Here is a 24,381-nt window from a genome sequence, read left to right as displayed (position 1 = left end):
TAAGGACAACAAAATATCTCTTGAGGTTTTTTAGGACAAGTGAAGACGTCTTAATGTCTTCTAAGGTTAACAGATGACTTCTTGGATTTTTCTAAGGACAACAGAAGGATCTTGAGATCTTTTAATGACAACAGAATACATCTTAAGGTCTTCTAAGGTGGACAGAAGCGGTTTTAGGCCTTATAGATCAACAGAAGACCTCATAAGGTTTTCCTAGGACAACAGATGTCCTCTTCAGGATCAACAGAAGACGTTTTGAGATCTTCGTTGGCCAACAGAAGACCCTTTGCAGTCTTCTTTAGATACCAGTAGATCTTTTACGGTTTCTAAGGACAACAGAAGACTTTTCGACGTCTCATAAGGTCCACAGTGGATGTCTTGAAGTCTTCTAAGGACAATAGAATACCACTTGGAGATTTCATAGGACAGCAGAAGACCTCTTGATGTTTCCTTAGGGCAATAGAAGACTTCTTGATGTCTTCTAAAGTCAACAGAAGACTTTTCGACGTCTTCTAAGGTCAAAAGAAGACCTTTTTAGGTCTTCTAAGATCAACAGAAGACGTATTTAGGTCTTCTTATGTCAACAGAAAACTTCCTGAGGTCCTCTAAGGCCAGAAAAAGAGTTCTTCTAAAAATCAACAGAATACCTCTTGAGGTCATCTTAGGCCAGCAAAAGACGTTTTGATGTTTTCTAAGGTCAACAGAAGGCCGCTTGAGGAATTTTTAAGACAATGAAAAACCTCTTGAGGCCTTCTAAGGACAAAAGATGAATTTTTAGGTCTTCACAGAACAACGAAATACCTCTTGAGGTCTCCAACGACAAAACTTAAGACGTCATAAAGACTTCTTAAAGTCTTCTAAGGTCAACAGAAGACCTCTTGAAGTCTTCTAAGGACAATGGAATACCTCTTGAGGTCTTCATAGGACAATAGAAGATATTTTCAGGTCTTCATAGGACAACAAAAGACCTCTTGAGGTCTTCTCAGGTCAACAGAATAACTCTTTAAGCCGTCTAAGGACAACAAAAGACCTCTTGAGGTCTTTTAGGACAACTGAAGACTTCAAGAGGCCTTCTAAGGTTAAGAGATAACTTCTTGGAGTTTCCTAAGGACAACAGAAGGACTCTTGAGATCTTTTAATGACAACGGAAGACGTCTTAAGGTCTTCTAAGGTGGACAGATGTGTTTTTAGGTCTTTTAAGTCAACAGATGATCTCTTTAAGTCATCTTAGGACAACAGAAGTCCTCTTGAGATTTAACAGAAGACATTTTTAGATCTTCTGAGGTCAACAGTAGACTTTTTACGGTCTTCTTTAAATAACAGTAGACCTTTTGAGGTTTTCTAAAGACAACAGAAGACTTTTCGAGGTCTCGTAAGGTCCACAGTGAATGTCTTGAAGTCTTCTAAGCGCAATAGAATACCTCTTGGGGACTTCATATGACAACAGAAGGTATTATCAAGTCTTCTTAGGATAACAAAAAACCTCTTGTGTTTATATGAGGTCAACAGAAGGCCTCTTGAAGTCTTCTAAGGACAATGGAATACCTCTTGAGGTCTTCACAGGACAATAAAAGATATTTTCAGGTCTTCTTAGGACAACAGAAGGCCTTTTGAGGTCTTCTCATGTCAACAGAATTACTCAAGTCGTCTAAGGACAACAAAAGACCTCTTGAGGTCTTCATAGGACAACTGAAGACCTCTTGATGCCTTCTAAGGTTAAGAGATTACTTCTTGGAGTTTCTTAAGGACAACAGAAAGACTCTTGAGATCCTTTAATGACAACGGAAAACGTCTTAAGGTCTTCTAAGGTGGACAGAAGCGTTTTTAGGTCTTTTAAGTCAACAGAAGACCTCTTTAGGTCATCTAAGGACAACAGAAGTCCTCTTCAGGTTCAACAGAAGACGTTTAAGGTCTTCCAAAGCAACAGATCTTCATAGGACAACGAAATTCCTCTTGAAATCTCCTTAGGATAGAAAAATACTTTTTGAGTTGTTCTAATGTCAAAAATTAACCTCTTGGGTGTTTCTAAGGTCAACAAAAGAACACAAGAGGTCTTCTAAAGTCAATAGAAGTATTCTAAAGTCAATAGAAGTCCTCTTGAGGTCTTCTAATGTCTACAGAAGATCTCTTGAGATCTTCATAGGATAAGAAAAAATCTGTCGAAATCTTTTAAGTACAACAGAAGACCTCTTGAGGTCTTCTTAAGACAAGGACGTCTTGACGGTTTTAATGTCAACAGAAGACATCTTGAAGTTTTTTACGGTTAACAGAAATCCTCTGGTCGACTTCTAATGTAAACAAAAGGCATGTTGTATGTATTCTAAAGTTAACAGGAGACATATTGAGGTCTTCTGGGATCAACAAAAGACTTCTTGATGTCTTCGTAGGACAACAGAAGACCGGTTGAGGGAGGTCTTCTTAGACCGTCTAGACTCAACCGAAGACTTCTTGAGGCCTTGTGAGTCAACAGTAAACCACTTAAGGTCATTTTAGTGCAACAGAAAGATTCTTAGTCCCATATTTTGACGACATTTTTTGCTATAGAAAAAAGCATATCCTAATCTTCTTCGATATATAGAAGACTTTTTAAACGAGTATTTTCTACGAGTATTTACACAATGCATATCTAAAGGCTTTCGATCATCGGAATATCAAAGGAGCTTCTCTCTATGGAAAATACTTTTATAGTTTGCTGATGGTCGTCTATTTATAGGCAAGGTATCCTGACAATGAAAGTTCTCTCTGTCTATGGGTTATTTGTCTATGGAAAGTCCATTTAAAGACATTATGTTTGTTGGAAGTCCCTATAAGGGTCTTCTGTCTATGAAAGGCATAATGGAAAGCACTCCTGTACCCTTTAAAATGTCTTCTGTCTGAGGAAAACCGCTTTAAAGTAATTCAATCAATGGCAGACAGCTTTTTCTGTCTTTTGAACTCCTCTTTAAAAGGTCTCTTGTTGGCCTTTAAAATGCTCCTCTTTCTGTCGGTCTTCCTTTTATAGGTCTCTTGTCAATCGAAAAATTATTTAAAGGATGCGATGTTTATGGAAGACACTTCTAAAGGGACTTCTGTCCATGGAAGATTTCTGTAAAATGGTCTTTCTTAATGGAAATAACACTTTTAAAAGGTGCTCTGTAAATGCCCTCAGCCTGTGAAATACTGACTTAAAGAGTCTTCTGTGAATGTAAGATATCTTGGAAATCTAAGGACAAATATTTTTTTCCAATCTCTTAGATTTCCATTGAAAAGTGTTCCAAATATGACAACTATTACTTTTATAAAAATCCTAAAAATGAAGACGACTTCATCCAAGCTGAGTATGAAATTTTTTAATGAAAAAAAATTTCCTCAAATCTTAGCATAAACTCTTTTATCTATGAAAATTTTTCTGTATAGAATAAATGTACCCAAAAACTTTCCCAAAACACACCTAGGCATAAGCTAAACGGTCATAGACCTCTTCTAACTACACAAAGGCCTGCCTGCTGCTGGTGGCGCTGTAGATTCCGTCCTTCGTCAAAAGAGCTTGACATGTTTGTTGGTTTTTCAACAGAGCATTTATTTGTCCATGGCTTTTGTGTGTCACGTATATGGGATGGGTGCCAAGTTTGTAGTTCCGAAAAAAGAAATTGCTCTACCCTTTGTCATCCTTCCCTAATCTCTACAGAACATCCTTAGTTATGTTGAATGGTTGGTTGTATTTGTAACAGCTTGAATATTTGTTTTTGTCATTTGTACCCTGCCACTGGTTTCTTGTTTATCTTTTAAATGTTCTTTTTCAGATTGTTTTTTTGCTTTTTACTCCAAATACAGTTTCATTTCAGATGTTGTCCTTTTATTCCCAAATACCAGCATCATCAACGTACGACTTTCAATTTATCTTGCTTAAAATTCTGATTGCATTATACACTAACAACTGCTAGGACTAGGACTACAACTAACTACTGGTGATTCTGCTGTTTTTTGTTTAGCTGCTGCTTAATCTGTTCCGTATTCTTTTTTCGCCGATTCATTCATTCCATCAACCATTTCATGGTGTGGCACATCGCATTCCGATTCTATTCTCATTGTGTGAACGTGGTAAATAATGGCTGGGTGTAGAATCCTGCCTTAGACTGTCTCTCTAAATTGCAATGGTGTTGTTGTTGTTGCTGCTGCTGCTGGGTCTTCGCTTTCTTTGCCAAATGGTATTTTTAGCTGTTTGCTGCCATGGCAGGCAGCCATCATAATTGCTTCGAGTGCTAAATGGATGCATTTCCCTGTGAAGTGATGTGCGGTTTCGTTTAGTTTCGAGTGTTGGTATTCGATAACAGCAGCTTCCACCGCTGAGAGTGGCGATGGTGGTGGTGTTGAATGACTTTATTTGTGAATGATTTTCTATTTTTGTTTGCGCTGTTTTTTATTGATTTGCCTGGAGGAATTGGTAGCTAGCCGGGCAATGTGAGATTCGCCTTAAAACTGATGGAAATCAAAAAGAAGATTTTTTGTTTATATAGGAAGGTTATAGTTAGTTCGAAAATGCTGAAGAAATCTTATCAAAGATTGGGACAAAATTTTTTGCTGTAGACTTTTCTCTACCTGAGGAAAAGATTACCTACGTTACAAGAATTACCTCAAGTCATGAGTTTCAACTTTTTTTTTATTGAAAAAATATAGTAAATTATGAATTTATGGGAAAACATTTCCTCGATGCTGTTTATATGAAAAAGAAAAAAATATCCTCAAAGTGGAGGAACAATTTTTCTATACAAAAATTGTCCTCAAAGCTGGTGAAAACTTTTTCCTGGGGACATTTTTGTATAGAAAAATTGATTCTATCGAAAAAATATGCTCAAACTTGAGTCCTCAAACCTGAGGACGAAATTTTTTCTATAGGTTCGAGGACATTTTTTCTATAGAAAAAAATGTCGTCCTTAGGTTCGAGGAAATTTTTTCTACAGAAAAAATTTCGTCCTCACGTTTGAGGACATTTTTTCTATATAAAAAATTTCGTCCTCAGTTTCGAGGAAATTTTTTCTATAGAGAACGAACTTTTTCTATAGAAAAATGTCCTCAAACATGAGGACGAAATTTTTTCTATAAAAAAAATGTCCTCGAACCTGAGGACCAAAATTTTTCTATAGAAAAAATGTCCTCAAACATGAGGACGAACTTTTTTCTATAGAAAAAATGTCCTCGAACCTGAGGACCAAAATTTTTCTATAGAAAAAATGTCCTCGAACCTGAGGACGAAATTTTTTCTATAGAAAAAATGTCCTCGAACCTGAGGACGAAATTTTTTCTATAGAAAAAATGTCCTCGAACCGGAGGACGAAATTTTTTCTATAGAAAAAATGTCCTCAAACCTGAGGAATAAATTATTTTTATAGAAAATATGTCCTGAAACCTTAGGACGACATTTTTTCTCTGGAAAAAATACCCTCAAAAATGAGGACGAAACTTTTTCTATAGAAAAAATATCCTCAAACCTGTGGACGAAATTTTTTCTCTAGAAAAAAATATCCTCACATCTGAGGACAACATTTTTTCTCTAGAAAAAATATACTCAAACTTGAGGACGACATTTTTTCTCTATAAAAAAAATTCCTCAAACCTGAGGACGACATTTTTTCTCTAGAAAAAAAACACTTAAACTGAGGAAGAAAAAATTCTACAGAAAAACTATCCAAAAAGCTGAGGACGAAATTTGTTCTATAGAAAAAATATCCTCAAATGTGAGAACGAAATTATTTTTATAGAAAATATATCATGAAATAGAATAGAAGACCTTATGGGGTCTCCTATAGGCAATAGAAGACCACATGAGGTCTCTTATTGCCTATAGGAGACCTCATGAGGTCTCTTATTGCCTATAGGAGACCTCATTAGGTCTCTTATTGCCTATATGAGACCTCATAAGATCTTCTATTGCCTATAGGATACCTCATGAAGCCTTCTATTGCCTATAGTAGACCTCATGAGGCCTTCTATTGCCTAAAGGAGACATCATGAGGTCTTCTATAGGTTATAGGAGACCTCATGGGGTCTTCTATAGCCTATAGGAGACCTCATGAGGTCTTCTATTGCCTCTAGGAGAACTCATGAGGGCTTCTATTGTCTATTTTAGACCTCATGAGGTCTTTTATTGCCTATAGGAGACCCCATGAGGTCTTCTATTGCCTATAGGAGACCTCATGAGGTCTTCTATTGCCTGTAGGAGACTTCATGAGGTCTCTTATTTCCTATAGGAGACTTCATGAGGTGTCTTTTTGCCTATAGGAGACCTCATGAGGTCTCTTATTGCCTATAGGAGACCTCATGAGGTCTCTTATTGCCTATAGGAGACCTCATAAGGTCTTCTATTGTCTATAGGATACCTCATGAGGTCTCGTATTGCCTGTAGCAGACCTCATAAGGTCTTCTATTGTCTATAGGAGACCTCATGAGGTCTTCTGTTGTCTATAGGAGATCTCATGAGGTCTCTTATTGCCTATAGGAGACCTCATAAGGTCTTCTATTGTCTATAGGAGACCTCATGAGGTCTTCTATTGCCTATAGATCTCATGAGGTCTCTTATTGCCTATAGGAGACCTCATAAGGTCTTCTATTGACTATAGGAGACCTCATGAGGTCTCTTATTGCCCGTAGCAGACCTCATAAGGTCTTCTATTGCCTATAGGGGACATCATGAGGTCTTCTTTTGCCTATAGTAGACCTCATGAGGTCTTCTATTGTCCATAGGAGACCTCATTAGGGCTTCTAGTGCCTATAGGAGACCTTATGGGGTCTTCTATTGCCTATAGGAGACCTTATGAGGTCTTCTATTTTCTATAGGAGACCACATGATGTATTCTATTGCGTATAGGAGACCTCAAGGGGTCTTCTGTTTTATTGAGGTATTCTGTTTTCTACAAAAGACCCCAAGACGTCTTCTATGTACTAAAATTGCCTTAAGAAGTCTTCTTTTGTCAAAGGAAGTCTTCAAGAGGTCTTCTATTGGCTAAAGAAGACCACAAGAGGTCTTCCATTGCCTTAAGGCGTCTTCTGTTGTTTTGAGGCCTTCTGTCTACAGAAGGCCTGAAGAGGTATTCTGTTGTCCACAGAAACCTCAAGAGGTATTCTATTGTCTACAGGAGACCCCAAGAGGTCTTCTATTGCCTTGAGATCTTCTGTTGCCTATAAGAAACCTCTCCCGCTTATAGTTCGGATTTTAAACGAAGGTTGTTTTTGGTTTGAGATCAAAACTAAGGATAACACGTTTCCTGTGGAAAACATTTTTTCAAAACGGAGGACTAAAGGCCTATAGAAGATCTCATGAGGTCTCTAATTGCCTATAGGAGACCTCATGAGGTCTTCTATTGCCTATATGAGATCTCATGAGGTGTTATATTGCCTATGGGAGACTTCATGATGTCTTTTATTGCCTATAGGAGACCTCATGAGGTTTCTTATTGCCTATAGGAGACCTCATAAGGTCTCTTATTGCCTATAGGAGACCTCATGAGGTCTCTCATTGCCTATAGGAGACCTCATTAGGTATATTATTGCCTATAGAAGACCTCACGAGGTCTCTTATTGCCTATAGGAGACCTTATGAGGTCTCTTATTGCCTATAGGAGACCTCATGAGGTCTCTTATTGCCTATAGGAGACCTCATTAGGTCTCTTATTGCCTATATGAGACCTCATAAGATCTTCTATTGCCTATAGGATACCTCATGAAGCCTTCTATTGCCTATAGTAGACCTCATGAGGCCTTCTATTGCCTAAAGGAGACATCATGAGGTCTTCTATAGGTTATAGGAGACCTCATGGGGTCTTCTATAGCCTATAGGAGACCTCATGAGGTCTTCTATTGCCTCTAGGAGAACTCATGAGGGCTTCTATTGTCTATTTTAGACCTCATGAGGTCTTCTATTGCCTATAGGAGACCCCATGAGGTCTTCTATTGCCTATAGGAGACCTCATGAGGTCTTCTATTGCCTATAGGAGACCTCATGAGGTCTCTTATTTCCTATAGGAGACTTCATGAGGTGTCTTTTTGCCTATAGGAGACCTCATGAGGTCTCTTATTGCCTATAGGAGACCTCATGAGGTCTCTTATTGCCTATAGGAGACCTCATAAGGTCTTCTATTGTCTATAGGATACCTCATGAGGTCTCGTATTGCCTGTAGCAGACCTCATAAGGTCTTCTATTGTCTATAGGAGACCTCATGAGGTCTTCTGTTGTCTATAGGAGATCTCATGAGGTCTCTTATTGCCTATAGGAGACCTCATAAGGTCTTCTATTGTCTATAGGAGACCTCATGAGGTCTTCTATTGCCTATAGATCTCATGAGGTCTCTTATTGCCTATAGGAGACCTCATAAGGTCTTCTATTGACTATAGGAGACCTCATGAGGTCTCTTATTGCCTGTAGCAGACCTCATAAGGTCTTCTATTGCCTATAGGGGACATCATGAGGTCTTCTATTGCCTATAGTAGACCTCATGAGGTCTTCTATTGTCCATAGGAGACCTCATTAGGGCTTCTAGTGCCTATAGGAGACCTTATGGGGTCTTCTATTGCCTATAGGAGACCTTATGAGGTCTTCTATTTTCTATAGGAGACCACATGATGTATTCTATTGCCTATAGAAGACCTCAAAGTGCCTTCTGTTTTATTGAGGTATTCTGTTTTCTACAAAAGACCCCAAGATGTCTTCTATGTACTAAAATTGCCTTAAAAAGTCTTCTTTTGTCAAAGGAAGTCTTCAAGAGGTCTTCTATTGGCTAAAGAAGACCACAAGAGGTCTTCCATTGCCTTAAGGCGTCTGTTGTTTTGAGGCCTTCTGTTGTCTGTAAGAGACCTCAATAGGTCTCCTGCGGTCTACAGAAGGCCTGAAGAGGTATTCTGTTGTCCACAGAAACCTCAAGAGGTATTCTATTGTCTACAGGAGACCCCAAGAGGTCTTCTATTGCCTTGAGATCTTCTGTTGCCTATAAGAAACCTCAAGATGTCTTCTGTAGTCTAGAGAAGACCTCAAGATATCTTATGTTGTTTATATAAGACCTCAGGAATTCAGTCTGTTGTCTATGGAATAGCTCAAGAAGCCTTCCGTAGGCTGTAGTAGACCTCAGAAGTTCTTGTATTAAGAAGAAGACTTTCCTGTTGCCTCCAAGAGGTCTTTCGTTGTCTTCAGAATTCCTCGAAAGGTTTTGTGTTGTCTGTAACAGATCTCAAGGGGCCCTCACAGCTGTCTGTAAAAGATCTCATAATGCTTTTTCGAGGCTCTCCCGCTTATAGTTCGGATTTTAAACGAAGGTTGTTTTTGGTTTGAGATCAAAACTAAGGATAACACGTTTCCTGTGGAAAACATTTTCTCAAAACGGAGGACTAAAGGCCTGGGTACATAAGCTGCCTCGCCTGCGTACCTTGCTTTGCTTCTGATAAAAGAATAAAAAAGGGCAACCCAGTTCGAAATTTCCTCGGCCTTCTTTATTCTTTCATTTTTATTATGTCAAAAATGAAGCAGGAAAGCAAGGCAATCAGGCAGAGCAGCTTATGTACGCAGGCCTTAAATTTTTTCCATAAAAAAAAATGTCTTCAAAATTTGTTTCTTTAAAACAGAAATGTCCCCAAAGCTTCTATGATCCAAAAGTTTCCAATATATAAATACATACATGAAGAAACATGTATAGAAAAAATGTCCTCATCTTGGTGGCATTTGCTCCTACCTCCCTCCCTTTCCCACCAGTGCCAAAAGTTATAAAAAAAGTTTCAAAATATTTTTCAATATATCAACATTAACCCTCCGAACACAGACCAGACAGAAAAGGTAACAAAAGGTCATTCATAAACCGAATTCATTCATAAATAACAATTACAACAATAATTCTAATACCGGAAATGTTCGAAGCCAAATATGGAAGGAGGTTGTGTCGAACACGTAGTACTTCGTTGGTTTTTTAAAGTTTCAGTTAAGTTAACGAACTCGTAAATACTGCTGTGGTCGTCTGGACAAGAGAAGGACAAGCGATGAGAATTATTGGCAGAGCCTAGAAGAGAAATATTTGTTGCAAAACAGTTCGTTTCGTTATTTGAAACTTATTTTATGTTTCTTTTTTTGGTGTTGCTTTTTTGGCAATAAATCACAGTAGCTAAGGAAAAAAGTATCTTTTAATTATGTGGCAAGTTGTGGTGTAGCTGCTATCTGTAGTTGTCTAAGAACTTTAGGTTGTTCGAGGTATTGGTGTTTGTGGTTTTGAAGACATGTTCTTCAGTGTTCAGTCATTGGAAATGTTGAGCAAACTTTTAGGCATATAAAAGAGTTGACATGGCCATAAGAAGAAATACAAATATTAGTTGTTGGATCTTTGAAGTGTACACGGGTGGGGCCAAAGTACTTTGCGGAAATTGTAATAAATATACTGCGAAGTCCTTAACCATAATCTGAAGTTGGTGTCTTTTACTGATTACTTTTGGCTTGATTCATAAAACAAACCAAAAATAAAGTTTGTCCTCCTTCCTCTGTCCTTATTGTCGGTAATGCAAAAAGTTTTTTAGGTCTGCAGCAACAAGAACATTCATCCTTTTTTTCTCTGTCATTCGGAAAGACCTCCTAAATTATGCAAGAATTGCATGAAAACAAGACCAACAAATACGAAAAAAACAAATCCCTTCCTTGTATTTTGGCCAAGTTCCAAAAACGATGATCACATTAAAGTTAAAATGAAACCAACGAACAGAATAAATTTCTTTCTTTTGCTTCGCTCTTTTTGTCTTTTGGCCTAGACGACTGACTAGGTTTCCATTAAAACACATGCCTTCGTACATAATGAACCAAACAAATTGGTGGTGTCTAAGTTCCTTAGGGATACTTAGCAATTGGAAACAAATATGAAATGCATTCGGCAAATAAATGGGTGTTTCTTCAGTTTTGTTTCAGTTTTTTTTTTTGGAAACCGGAAGACTTTTAAGTTGTCACTGCAAGGATGAATTTGAAATTCTATGAGTCCCTTTACCATAAGCACCACATTTGTCTGCAAAATCCTATCAAAATGTTTCAGTTGCAATTGCAATGGCAACGACAACGCCAAACCACAGCCTTTCATTAAATCTGATGATATGGGAGGAGCACAGACAGGTACAAAATTCGGAAATTGAGAAATCATAATTACGTTATACAAAAAAGTCTTCAAAAGAAGACCATCTATAGAAGACCAGAAAACCACTTGAAGGTTGTCTCTGATGCGTGGAAGACATCCACAAATGTTCTCATGTCTATAGAAAAGTCTATAGAAAAAAGTATTCTAAGTAGAGAAGACACTAAAATTACTCTTCTCTTCGTAGAAAACTACCAAAAGGTGTCCCAAATCTTCTCGCTTTTCAATCTACCACATTAAAGGGTCTTCTATCTGTTAATGATCACTTGAATATGTATTCCATGTATAGAAGACCACTTGCAGAGGTCGTAAATCTATAAAAGATTATTTGAATGGTTCTCTAATCTATGTAGAAGACTATTGGAAGGGGTCTTCCATCTCTAGGAGATAAACCACTTGATGGCATCTTCTCTCTACAGAATACCATTTGAAGGCGTCTTCTATCCATAGCTGTCTTATAGGACTTTTGTCTATAGAAGACGAGGTAACAGAGAACCGTTCGAGGTTTTCTCAAAACGACTTAAGACCTCTTGGCATTTTCTATGGATAACAAAACACCTGTCGAGGTCTTCTCAAGACGACGCAAGATCTCATGAGGTTTTCTATAGATAAAATTGAGTTCTTCTACAGACAACAGAAGACCTCATGGTCAACGGAAAGGCGTTTTGATATATTCTCTAGACGAAAAAATCTTAAAATCTACAGGCAGTGGAAAACCACTTGTAATCTTCTACAGGAAACAGAAGAACTCTTGAGGAATTCTGTAGACAACGGAAGACCTCTTGGGGCCTTGTATTGTCAACGGCAAAGCCTCTTGAGGTATTCTTCTCAATGCAAGAACTCTTGAGGTCTGCTACAGCCAACGGAAGACTCTTGAGCTATTCCGGTGACAACAAAAGACTTCCTGAGGTCGTCTATAGACAATAGAAGACCTCTTAAGGTCTTCCATAGCCATCAGATAGCCTCCTGAGGTCTTCTATAAATAACATAAGATCTCTTGTAGTCTTCTCTAGACCAAAGAAGACCTATCGAAGTCTTTTCTAGACCACAGAAGATCCCTTGAGGTCTCCTAAAGGCAATAGAATACCAGTTGACGTCTTTTAGAGAAAACAGAAAATCTCTTGAGGACTTCCATAGACAACAGAATACCTCTTGAGGTCTTCTACAGGCAATAGAAGACATCTTGAGGCCTTTTATAGACAACAGAAGACTTCTTAGGGACTTCTTTAGACCACAGAAGTCCTATTGAGGTCTCTTATAGACATCAGAAGGTCTCAAAACAACAGACGACGCCATAAGGCAATAGAAGACCTCTTGTTGTCTCCTATAGCCAATAGAGGGCCTCTTGAAGATTTCCTTTGACAAAAGAACCCCTCTTAAGGCCATTTTAGTACACAGAAGACATCTTGGGGTCTTTTGTAGAAAATAGAATACCTCAATAAAAGAGAAGACCCCTTGAGGTCTCCTACAGGCAATAGGATACATATTGTGGTCCCCTATAGGCAATAGAATACATTTTGTGGTCTCCTACATCTCATGAGGACTCCTATAGGCAATAGAACACCCCATGAGGTCTTCTATAGGCAATATAAGACCTCATGAGGGTTCCTATAGGCAATAAATGCCCTGATGAGATCTCCTATAGGCCATAGAAGACCTCATGAGGTCTCCTATATGAAATAAAAGACCTCATGAGGTCTCCTATAGGCAGTACAAGACCTATGAGGTATTCTTTAGAAGTGAAGACCTCATGAGGCCTCATATAGGCAATAGAAAATCTCACGAGGTCTCCAATAGGCAATAGAAGACCTCATGAGGTCTCCTATAGGCAATAGAACACCTCATGAGGTCTTCTATAGGCAATAGAAGACCTCATGAGGGTTCCTATAGGCAATAAATGCCCTGATGAGATCTCCTATAGGCCATAGAAGACCTCATGAGGTCTCCTATATGAAATAAAAGACCTCATGAGGTCTCCTATAGGCAATACAAGACCTCTGAGGTATTTTTTAGAAGAGAAGGAATATCTCAAGAGGCCTTCCGTAGGCTGTAGTAGACCTCAAGAGTTCTTGTGTTGATAAGAAGACTTTCCTGTTGCCTCCAAGATGTCTTTCGTTGTCTTCAGAATTCCTCGTAAGGTCTTCTGTTGTCTGTAACAGATCTCAAGGGGCCCTCAACTGTCTGTAGAAGATCTCATAATACTTTTTCGAGGCTCTTCCGCTTATAGTTCGTATTAGACCCCAAGTGTCTTCTGTGTACTAAAATTACCTTAAAAGGTCTTCTTTTGTCAAAAGAAGTCTTTAAGAGGTTTTCTATTGCCTATAGGAGACCACAAGAGGTCTTCTGTTGTTTTGAGGCCTTCTGTTGTATATAAGAGACCTCAATGGGTGTGCTGTGGCCTAAAGAAGTCCCAAAGAGGTCTTCTGTTGTCTATAAAAGGCCTCAAGATGTCTTATATTGCATAGGAGACCACAAGAGGCCTCCTATTGTCTTTAGAAGACCTCATGAGGTCTTCTATTGCCTATAGGAGACCTCTTGAGTTCTTCTATTGCCTATAGGAGACCTCATGAGGTCTTCTATTGCCTAAAGGAGACCTCATGAGGTCTTCTATTGCCTATAGGAGACCTCATGAGTTCTTCTATTGCCTATAGGAGACCTCATGTGGTCTTCCCTTGTCTAAAGAATACCTCAGAGGTCTTGAATTGCCTGTAGGAGAACTCATGAGAGCATCTATTGCCTATAGGAGACCTCATAAGGTCTTCTATTGCCTATAGGAGACCTCATGAGGTCTTCTACGGCCTATAGGAGATCTCATCAGGACATTTATTGCCTATAGGAACCCTCATGAGGTCTTCTATTGCATATAGAAGACCTCATGAGGTGTTCTATTGCCTATAGGAGACCTCATGAGGTATCCTATAGGCAATAGAAGACCTTATGAGGTCTCCTATAGACAATAGATGCTCTCATGAGTTCTCCTATAGGCAATTCAAGACCTCTGATGGTATTCTTTAGACAAGGGAAGACCACATGAGGTCTCCTATAGGCAATAGAAGACCTCATGAGGCCTCCTTTAGGCTATAGAAAACCTCATGAGGTCTAATGTAGGCAAAAGAATACCTCTCGAGAACTTCTATAGACAACAGAATACCTCTTGAGGTCTTCTTAAGACAATAGGAGGCCTCTTGTGGTCTCCTATGCAATATAAGACATCTTGAGGCCTTTTATAGACAACAGAAGACCTCTTAGGGACTTCTTTAGGCCACAGCACACATATTGAGGTCTCTTATATACAACAGAAGGCCTCAAAACAACAGAAGACCTCTTGTGTTGTAGGCAATAGAAGACCTCTTAAAGACTTCTTTTGACAAAAGAAGACCTTTTAAGGTCATTTTAGTACACAGAAGACATCTTGGGGTCTGATCCGAACTATAAGCGGGAGAGCCTCGAAAAAGCATTATGAGATCTTCTACAGGCAGTTGAGGGCCCCTTGAGATCTGTTACAGACAACAGAAGACCTTTCAAGGAATTCTGAAGACAACGAAAGACATCTTGGAGGCAACAGGAAAGTCTTTTTATCAACACAAGAACTCTTGAGGTCTACTACAGCCTACGGAAGGCCTCTTGATATATTCCATAGATAACTCTTCAGCTTTTATAGGTAACAGAATATCTCTTAAGGTCATCTATAGGCAAAAAAAACCTCCATATGACCACAGATCACCTCTTGAGGTCTCCGATAGACAACAGAAGACCTCTTGAGAGGTGCTATAGACAACATAAGACCTCTTGAAGTCTTCTATGGGCAATAGACTTCAATAGGTCTTTGAAGTCTTCTGAAGACAACAGTAGACCCTTTGAGGTTTTCTACAGACAACAGGAGACCTGTTGAGATACTCTATGGACAACAAAAGACCTCTTGAGGTTTTCTACAGACAACAGAGGACCTTTTGGGGTCCCCTATAGGTAATAGAAGACCGTTTGAGGATTCTTTGGGCAGCAAAGAATACCACTTGAGGTCATCTATAGGCAAAAAATACCTCTATAAGACCACCGATGACCACTTGAGGGGTTCTACAAACAAGAGAAGACCTCTTGAGGTATTCTATAGGCAACAAAATACCTCTTGAGGTATTCTATAGACAACATAAGACGTCTTGAGGTCTTCTACAGACAACAGAAGTCCTCTAGAAGTCTACTTCAGACAGCAAGAGACCTCTTGAGATCTTCTATAGACAACAAAATACCTCTTAAGGGCTTCTATAGACAATAGAACACGTCTTGAGGTCTTCTATAGGCTATAAAAGACAACAAACCTCTTGAGGTTTTCTACAGACAACAGAAGACTTACAGACAGCAAGAGACCTCTTGAAGTCTTCTATAGACCTCTTGAAGTCCCCTATAGACAACAGAAGACCTCTTGAGGGGTTCTATAGACAACAGAAGACCTCTTGAAGTCTTCTATAGTCAGCAGAAGACCTCTTTAGATGTTCTCTTGACAACAGAAGATCTCTTGAGGTCTCTTATAGACAAGTGATTACGTTTGAGGACAACGGAAGGCCCTTTGAGGTCTTCTGTGGACAGCAGAAGACCTATTGAAGTCTTCTGCAGATAATAGAAGACCTCTTGAGGTTCTCTATAGACAACAGTAGACCCTTTAAGGTCTTCTACAGACAGCAGGAGACCTGTTGAGATACCCTAAAGGCAACCGAAGACTTCTTGAGGTTTTCTACAGACAACAGAAGACCTTTGCAGGTCTTCTATAGATAACAGAAGACCTCTTGAGGTCTTCTATAGACAATACATACAGCAAAAGACTTCTTAGGGTCTTCTACAGACAACATAATACCTCTTAAGGTATTCTATAGACAACAAAATACCTCTTGAGGGCTTCTATAGACAATAGAACGCGTCTTCTATAGGCTATAGAGGACAACAAACCTCAAGAGGTCTCTTATAGGCAACAGAAGACCTCTCGAGGTATTCTACAGACAACAGAAGACGTCTGAAGTCTACTACAGACAGCAAGAGACCTCTTGAGGTCTTCTATAGACATCTTGAGGTTATCTATAGGCAAAACAAGACCTCTATAAGACCACAGATGACCTCTTGAGGTCCCCGATAGACAACAGAAGTTCTCTTGAGGGCTTCTATGGACAACAGAAGACCTCTTGTAGTCTTCTATAGACAACAGAAGACCTCTTGAGATGTTCTTTTGACAACAGAAGATCTCTTGAGGTCTCTTATAGACAAGAGAAAACGTTTGAGGACAACGGAAGACCTTTTAAGGTCTTCTGTGGACAGCAGAAGACCTATTAAAGTATTCTGCAGACAACAGAAGACCCCTTGAGACTCTTTATAGAAAACAGTAGACCCTTTGAGGTCTTCTACAGACAACAGGGGACCTGTTGAAATACCCTATAGACAACAGAAGGCCTCTTGAGGTTTTCTACAGACAACAGAAGACCTCGTTTAGTCGTCTATAGACAACAAAATACCTCTTGAGGTCTTCTATAGATAAGAGAAGACCTTTTGAAGTCTACTACAGACAGCAAGAGACCTCTTGAGGTCTTCTATAGACAACAGAATACCTTCTCAGGTCTTATATATACAACAGAATACCTCTTGAGGGCTTCTATAGACAACAGAACACGTCTTGAGGCCTTCTATAGGCTTTAGAGTACTACAGACCCCAAGAGGTCTCTTATAAACAACAGAAGACCTCTTGAAGTCTACTACAGACAGCAGGAGACCTCTCGAGATTTTCTATAGACAACATAATACCTCATGAGGACTTCTATAGACAATAGAAGACGTCTTGAGGTCTTCTATAGGCTATAGAGTACAACAGATGTTAAGAGGTCTCTTATAGACAACAGAAGACCTCTTGAGGTCTTCTATAGACAACAGAAGACCTCTTGAGGTCTTCTATAGACAACAGAAGACTTATTGGGGTCTTGCACACACAAAAGAAGACCTTTTGAGATATTTTATAGGCAACAGAAACCTATTAAGATCTGCTATAGGCAGCAGATAAGATCTCTTAAGATCTTCTCTAGACTACAAAAGACCTTTTGAGGTCTTCCGTAGGCACCAGAAAACGTCTTCAGGTCTTTTACAGACAACAGAAAACCCTTTAAGGTATTTTTATGGGCATCAGGAGAATTCTTGAGGCCTTCTATTTACAACAAACGACCTCTTGGGGTTTTCAATAGACAACAGAAGACCTGTTCAGATCATCGATTGACAACAGAAGACCTCTTGAAACCCTTTTGATGTCTCTATAAACCGCAGAATATCTATTGAGATCTTCTATAGGCAATAAAAGACCTCTTGAGGTATTCTTAATCAAAACCGAAGACCTCTTCAGGTTTCCTATAGACAACGAGAGACCCCCTTAGGTCTTCTCTAAACAACAGAAGGTCTCTTGAATGTTGCTATAGACAACAAATTACGTCTTGAGTTTGCTATAGGCAGCAAAAGCCGTCCTGAGGTTGCTGCAAACGACAGAAGTCCACTTGAGAACTTCTGTCAACAAAAGAAGACTTCTTGGGGTAATGTATAGTTAACGGGAAACCCATTGAGGTCTACTATAGCCGCCTGAAGACTTCCTGCTGTCTTCTTTAGACACAAAAATACCTCTAGAGGTCTTCTACAGGCAATTGAAGATCTTTGAGGTATTCTGTAGACAACAGGAGATCTCTAGAATTATTTTAAATCAAAACCGACTACTTCGTAGACCCTTTGAGGTCTTCTCTAAACAAAAGAAGACCTCTTAAGGTTGCTATGAACAACAAAAGACTTCTTCAGATTTCCTATGGACAACAGAAGGCTTCTTGAGGTTGCTATAGTTAACTCATTGAGGTTTTCTAAACACAACAGAATACCTCTTGAAGTTTTCTACAGAAAACAAAGTCTTGTTTAGTTTACGGCAGAGCTATTTAGGTCGACGATAGCCGCCCGAAGACTTTCTGAATTCTTTTATAGACAATAGAGTACCTCTTAAGCTATTCTATAGACAACAGAAGACTTCTTGAGGTCTAATATAGGCAAGAGAACACCTCTTAAAGTTGCTGTAGGCAGAAAAAGCCCTTTTGAAGGCAGCAAACGACCTATCGAGGTATTCTAAAGACAACCAAGGATCTCTTGAGTTCTTTTATAGACCACAGAAGATATCTTGGAATCTTCTATTGACACCATAAAACATTTTGAGGTCTTCTTTAAATTGCATAAGAACTCTTGAAGTTTGCTATAGGCAAAAGAAGACCTCTTTAGGTTCCTGTGGACAACAGGAGACCGCTTGAAGACTTTAAGACAACAGAAGAACTTTTACTACTAGATGACTTCTCGACGGAGTTTCAGCTTAAATAGGTCTTCTTTCTATTGAATGCGACTGGGTGTGGTTTTCTATCAATAGAAGGCCACTTGATAAGGTTTATAGCTATGGCAGACCATTCGAAGTTAATTAAATGCTTATATCTATGTAAATAATTGCCAGTTTTCATATACTTATTTATGTATGTTCGTTTTAATGTTCGTACTCACCTGTACTTGAAATATTGTCACCGTATCATCCAACATTTGTATGCGTACAGTTAACTTTTTACCACCCCGATGGCGGGGTGTTGAGGGTGTGCCATCAACACCAGATGGTGTGCTCAATGAATGTTTCATATTGGAGCCGACCATGTAGCATTCATCTGTATTACGGCCACCGCCACCACTGACGCCCAATTCAGCACCACCGCCGCCGCCACCCACTTTCGACCTCTCGACCAGAGACATTTTGTACAACAATTTGTATGATTTGTTTGGAGCAAATCGAAGGAACAAATAAAGGACAACAACTACGACGACGACGACAGGGAGGAGGAGGAGAGTAATAAAATCTACAACGACGAGGTACGGTACGTCGACGTTGATGTGATAGATACTGCCGGTTGTGATGGAAAATTTTTGGAAGGATTTAAGGAGTGCTCTCTATTTCTTGATGTGCCGGATGATTCTGCCAAAAACAAAGCTTAAAGTCTAAGTTAGATGTGAATACAATTTCGGTTTCGTGTTTTCTTGGGATTTGTTTTTTTTTTTTGGTAGTTTGCCTAACCCAATAAGGTTTGATTTTGGAAAAAGAAGAGGAATTTTGAAAACTAAAGAATCCCAAATTTCGGAATGTTGTAAGGTTACATTTAAATGCCAAATATTTGAATGAAATTAAAGTTTTAACGGAGCAGCAGTTGTGATGTGATTTTTTGTTTTTGTATTCCGAGAACTTTCTAGGCAGACGACAAGTAGGAGAAGCTACTCGGGGTGTTTGATTTCATAGCAGGAAAAACAATTGTTGGAAATCAAAAAAATTTGAAGGTGTAAAGAGTTTGGTTGGTTGGTTGTTGCTCTACATGAGTCCCTCCAACAAATAATGTGTGCACTTCTGGATTGTTGCGGAGGTGCTTAGAGGGGTTTTTGGAGATTTGTGTTTTCTTTGTTGTTCTTCAACTTGTTCCTCTTGAGGGGTTTTTCTACTTCTACGTCGTGGTGTGTAGTTCTCAAGTGTATGTTGCAGCAGCAGCAGCAGCTGTAGTGTTAGGCGTTGTTTAAACTTCTTGAGATGATGCTGCTTCACTGGTGTTGCCGCAGTAGTAGGGGTTATGGGTGTGTGCGTGGGTGTAAATGTGGGAATATCTGTGATTTCTCGGTTTCCTTAGAAAATCCGCTATTCATCCAAAAGTCGTTCGAGTTGTTTAAAACGTTTTGTGTTCGGGGTTTTTTTCAGCTTAAGTCTTATTTTTTGTTGTAGTTGTTGCTTTAATCTAAGATTTCACTCGATCCAGATTTCTTGATGTCGCTGTTGTTGTTTAAAATGCAAACGTTGTACTTGATGTTGTTGTTTTTGCTCTTGTTTCTGATGATGTTGGTCAGTAGTAGCTGATGTTTGCTTTCGTTTCGTAGCCCGTTTGTGTTTTTTATCGGATCGAAGAAGAAAACTCCACATCTCGTTGTTGTCGTAAAGTGGCGTTGCTGCTGCTTGTTATTGTTGTTCTTGTTGTTGCTTTTTGGAACGGGTGGAGTTGTATAATATTTCCATTGAAATCTGCAAAGGAAGAAGCAAACAATTTATGGGTTAAGATTTTCAATATTTAAAGGAGTAGGAGTAAAGAGTAAAAATAAATAAAAAGGATGATGATAAGGTGAGGCGAGCATAGCTTATGACAGGATTGCGACATCTACAAATATTGTAAATGTCGTAACAGCAAAAAAACATAACAAAAGACCCCCCCTGAGCTCTTCTCTAGGTCACAGAAGACGTCTTGAGGTTATCTCTAGACAACAAAAAACGTCTTGAGGTCTACTCTAGCTAACAGAAGACCTACTCTAGATGTCTTCCATAGACAATATAAGTCCACTTGAGGTCTTCTATAGGCAACAGAAGACCTCTAGAGGTCTTCCATAGACAATATAAGACCACTTAAGGTCTTCTACAGGCAACAGAAGTCCTCTTGAAGACTTCCTGATGTCCCCTGGAGGCAACAAAAGTCCTCCTGAGGACTGTTATTGACAACAGAGGACCTCTGGAGGCCTTCTATAGGCAACGGTAGGTATTTTATATGCAACAGAAGGCCTCTTGAAGACCTCCTGATGTCCCCTGAAGGCAACAAAAGTCCTCCTGAGGACTGTTATTGACAACAGAAGACCTCTGGAGGCCTTCTATAGGCAACGGTAGGTATTTTATAGGCAACAAAAGACCTCTTGAAGACCTCCTGATGTCCCCTAAAGGCAACAAATGTCTTCCTGAGGTCTTTTATTGACAACAGAAGGCCTTTTGAGGACTTATATAAACAAGCGAAGACCTCTTGAGATCTTCCATAGACAACAGAAAACCTCTTGAGGTCTTCTATAGGCAACAGAAGGCCTTTTAGGCCTTTTATAGGTAACAGAAGACCTCCTGATGTCTTTTAAAGGCAACAAAAGACCTCCTGAAGTATTTTATAGACAACAGAAGGCCTCTCGTAGACTTATACATAACCTAAGACCTCTTGAGGTCTTCTACAGGCAACAAAATACATCTTAGGGTCTTTTATAGGTCCCTTGAAGGCAACAAAAGTCCTCTTGAGGACTGTTATTGACAACAGAAGACCTCTGGAGGCCTTCTATAGGCAACGGTAGGTATTTTATAGGCAACAAAAGACCGCTTGAAGACCTCCTGATGTCCCCTAAAGGCAACAAAAGTCTTCCTGAGGTCTTTTATTGACAACAGAAGGCCTCTCGAGGACTTATATAAACAAGCGAAGACCTCTTGAGATCTTCCATAGACAACAGAAAACCTCTTGAGGTCTTCTATAGGCAACAGAAGGCCTTTTAGGTCTTTTATAGGTAACAGAAGACCTCCTGATGTCTTTTAAAGGCAACAAAAGACCTTCTGAAGTATTTTATAGACAACAGAAGGCCTCTCGTAGACTTATACATAACCTAAGACCTCTTGAGGTCTTCTACAGGCAACAAAATACATCTAGGGTTTTTATAGGTAACAGAAGACGTCGTGATGTCTTATAAAGTCAAAACCGCCCTCCTGAGGACTTTTATGGACAACAGAGGACCTCCCGTTGAAATATATAGGCAACAGAAAACCTCTTGAGGTCTTTAGGCAACAGAAAACATCTTGAACATGTCTTTAGGTAACAGAAGGCCTATGAGGTTTTTAGGCAACATATGACCTCTTGAGGTATAACAGAAGGCATTTTGTGGTATTCCGTAGTCGACAGAAAACCTTTTGATGTCTACTAACATTAACGGACCTCTTGAGTTATTCTTGAGATCTTCCATTGACAAAATAAGACCACCTGAGCCCTTCATGTCTTCAATAGTTAACAGAAGATCTCTTGATATCTTCTATAAGATGTATTCTATAGTTAACAGAAGATGTTTTCTATAGTTAACAGACAACATCTTGATGACTTCTATATTTAACAGAAGACCTCTTGCGATCTTCTATAGAACAAAAGCTCTCTTGGGGTCTACTATAGGCAACATAAGACCATTTAAAATCATCCATAGATAACTAAAGGCCTCTTGAGGTCTTCTATAGAAAACATAAGAGTTCTTGAGTTCTTCTGTAGACAACAGAATTCTTTCCGGGGTCATCCAAAGTCATCAGAGGACCTAATGATGCCTTCTTTAGAAACCAGAAGTCCTCTTGAGGTATTTCATAGGCAAGGTCCCTAGGCAACAGAAGTCCACATGAGGACAACAAAAGGCCTCCTGATGTCTTCTATAGGCAACGGAAGACCTCTTGAAAGCTTATATAGATAAGAGATTACGTCTTAAGGTCTTGCACATAACAGAATACCTCTTAAGGTCTTCCACAGACAACATAAGGCCACTTCAGGACAACAGAACGCCACTCCAGGACAACAAAAGGCCTCCTGATGCCACCTACAGGCATCAGAAGACCCCTTGATGTCTTTTATAGGCAACAGAAGGCCTCTCGAGGACTTACATAGAAGACTGAAAAACCTTTTGAGGTCCTTTATAGACAACCTCTTGAGGCATTGAAGACAACTGAAGATTCCTTAAGGTCTTATTTAGGCATCTTAAGGACTTCGCGACAACAGAAGGCCTCTAAGTTCTTCTATAGGTAGCATAAGATCTCCTGATCTCGTCTATAGGCAATAGTAGACCTCTTGAGGTTTTTTATAGGCAACAGAAGGTCCCTCGAGGACCTACATAGACGACTGAAAACATCTTGAGGTGTTTTATAGACAACGGAAGACCTCTTGAGGCCTTGGAGACAACAGAAGACATGTTGGGGCAACGGAAGACCTCCTAAGGGCTTATATAGATAACAGATTACCTCTTAAGGTCTTGCAGATAACAGAAGACATCTTAAGGTCTTCCATAGACAACAGAAGGCCACTTCAGAACAACAGAAGGTCACTCCAGGACAACAGTAGACCTCCTGATGGCATCTACAGGCATCAGAAGACCTCTTGAGGTTTTTTATAGACAAAAGAAGGCCTCTCGAGGACTCACCTAGACGACTGAAAACCTTTTGAGGCCTTTTATGGACAACAGAAGGCCTCTTGAGGCATTGGAGACAACTGAAGACCCTTTAAGGTCTTCTTTAGGCATCTTGAGGACTTCGAGACAACAGAAGGCCTTTTAGGTCTTTTATAGGTAACATAAGACCTCCTGATCTCGTCAATAGGCATTTATAGACCTTTTGAGGTCTTTTATTACCAACAGAAGTAATGTCAGAAAAGTAGATCGTCACCCTCAAAGGGTTACGTTGAGGGTTACGTCTTTGGGCATTTCAGGTGACGAGATACTGCTTGATAATGAATTTTAAAAGCTTTACGAAATTTACGAAATCAGAAATCTCTTCCAAGAATCAAATTAATTTTTGCCAGAATTTGATTAAGGCTGAGGAAAGTCCTTTCAAAGAGTACTAAAGACACACAACGTGGATTTTTTGTAAAAATAATTTTCCAAGGGCCAACACAAAACGTGGATTTTTAAAAAAATATTTTTTCAAGGACCAACACAAAACGTGGATTTCTTAAAAATATTTTTTAAATTACAAACAAAAAAGTGAATTTTAAAAAAACGTGGATTTTAATAAAAGTATTTTTTCAAGAACCACTACAAAACGTGGATTATTAAAAAAATATTTTTTCAAGGAACTTCATCACAAAATTTAGAATTTCTAAAAATATTTTTTCAATGAACTTCATCACAAAACGTGGATTTTTTAAAAATATTTTTTCAAGGAACTTCATCACAAAACGTGGACTTTTTAAAAATATTTTTTCAAAGCCACATCACAAAACGTGGACTTTTTAAAAATATTTTTTCAAAGCCACATCACAAAACGTGGACTTTTTAAAAATATTTTTTCAAAGCCACATCACAAAACGTGGACTTTTTAAAAATATTTTTTCAAAGCCACATCACAAAACGTGGACTTTTTAAAAATATTTTTTCAAAGCCACATCACAAAACGTGGACTTTTTAAAAATATTTTTTCAAGGAACTTCATGACAAAACGTGGATTTTTTAAAAATATTTTTTCAACGACCATCACAAAACGTGGATTTTTTAAAAATATTTTTTTAACGACCATCACTAAACGTGGATTTTTTAAAAAGATTTTTTCAAGGACCATCACTAAACGTGGATTTTTTAAAAATATTTTTTCAAGGACCATCACTAAACGTGGATTTTTTAAAAATATTTTTTCTAGGACCATCACAAAACGTGGATTTTT

At 38.9% G+C, this 24,381-nt stretch overlaps 1 protein-coding gene across 19 annotated transcripts in view; it reads right to left on the bottom strand.

Annotated features, from left to right (window-relative positions):
- Positions 1–24,381, bottom strand: part of Cdep (Chondrocyte-derived ezrin-like domain containing protein) — a 254,904-nt gene that overhangs the window by 132,384 nt on the left and 98,139 nt on the right. For all 19 annotated transcript variants that reach the window (XR_012411622.1, XR_012411623.1, XM_073975232.1 and 16 more), the window contains one exon: positions 18,669–20,211. Coding sequence is in view for 17 of the 19 variants with exons in the window: in XM_073975232.1 (XP_073831333.1) it covers positions 18,669–18,908 (240 nt within the window). In the remaining 2 variants the exon portion in view is untranslated. The remainder of the gene's footprint in view (positions 1–18,668; positions 20,212–24,381) is intronic.

The sequence above is a fragment of the Musca autumnalis genome, unplaced genomic scaffold, assembly GCF_047663935.1.
Source record: "Musca autumnalis isolate F117 unplaced genomic scaffold, ASM4766393v1 scaffold_1, whole genome shotgun sequence".
Lineage (NCBI taxonomy): Eukaryota > Metazoa > Arthropoda > Insecta > Diptera > Muscidae > Musca > Musca autumnalis.
This window is presented reverse-complemented; position numbering and strand designations above follow the sequence as displayed.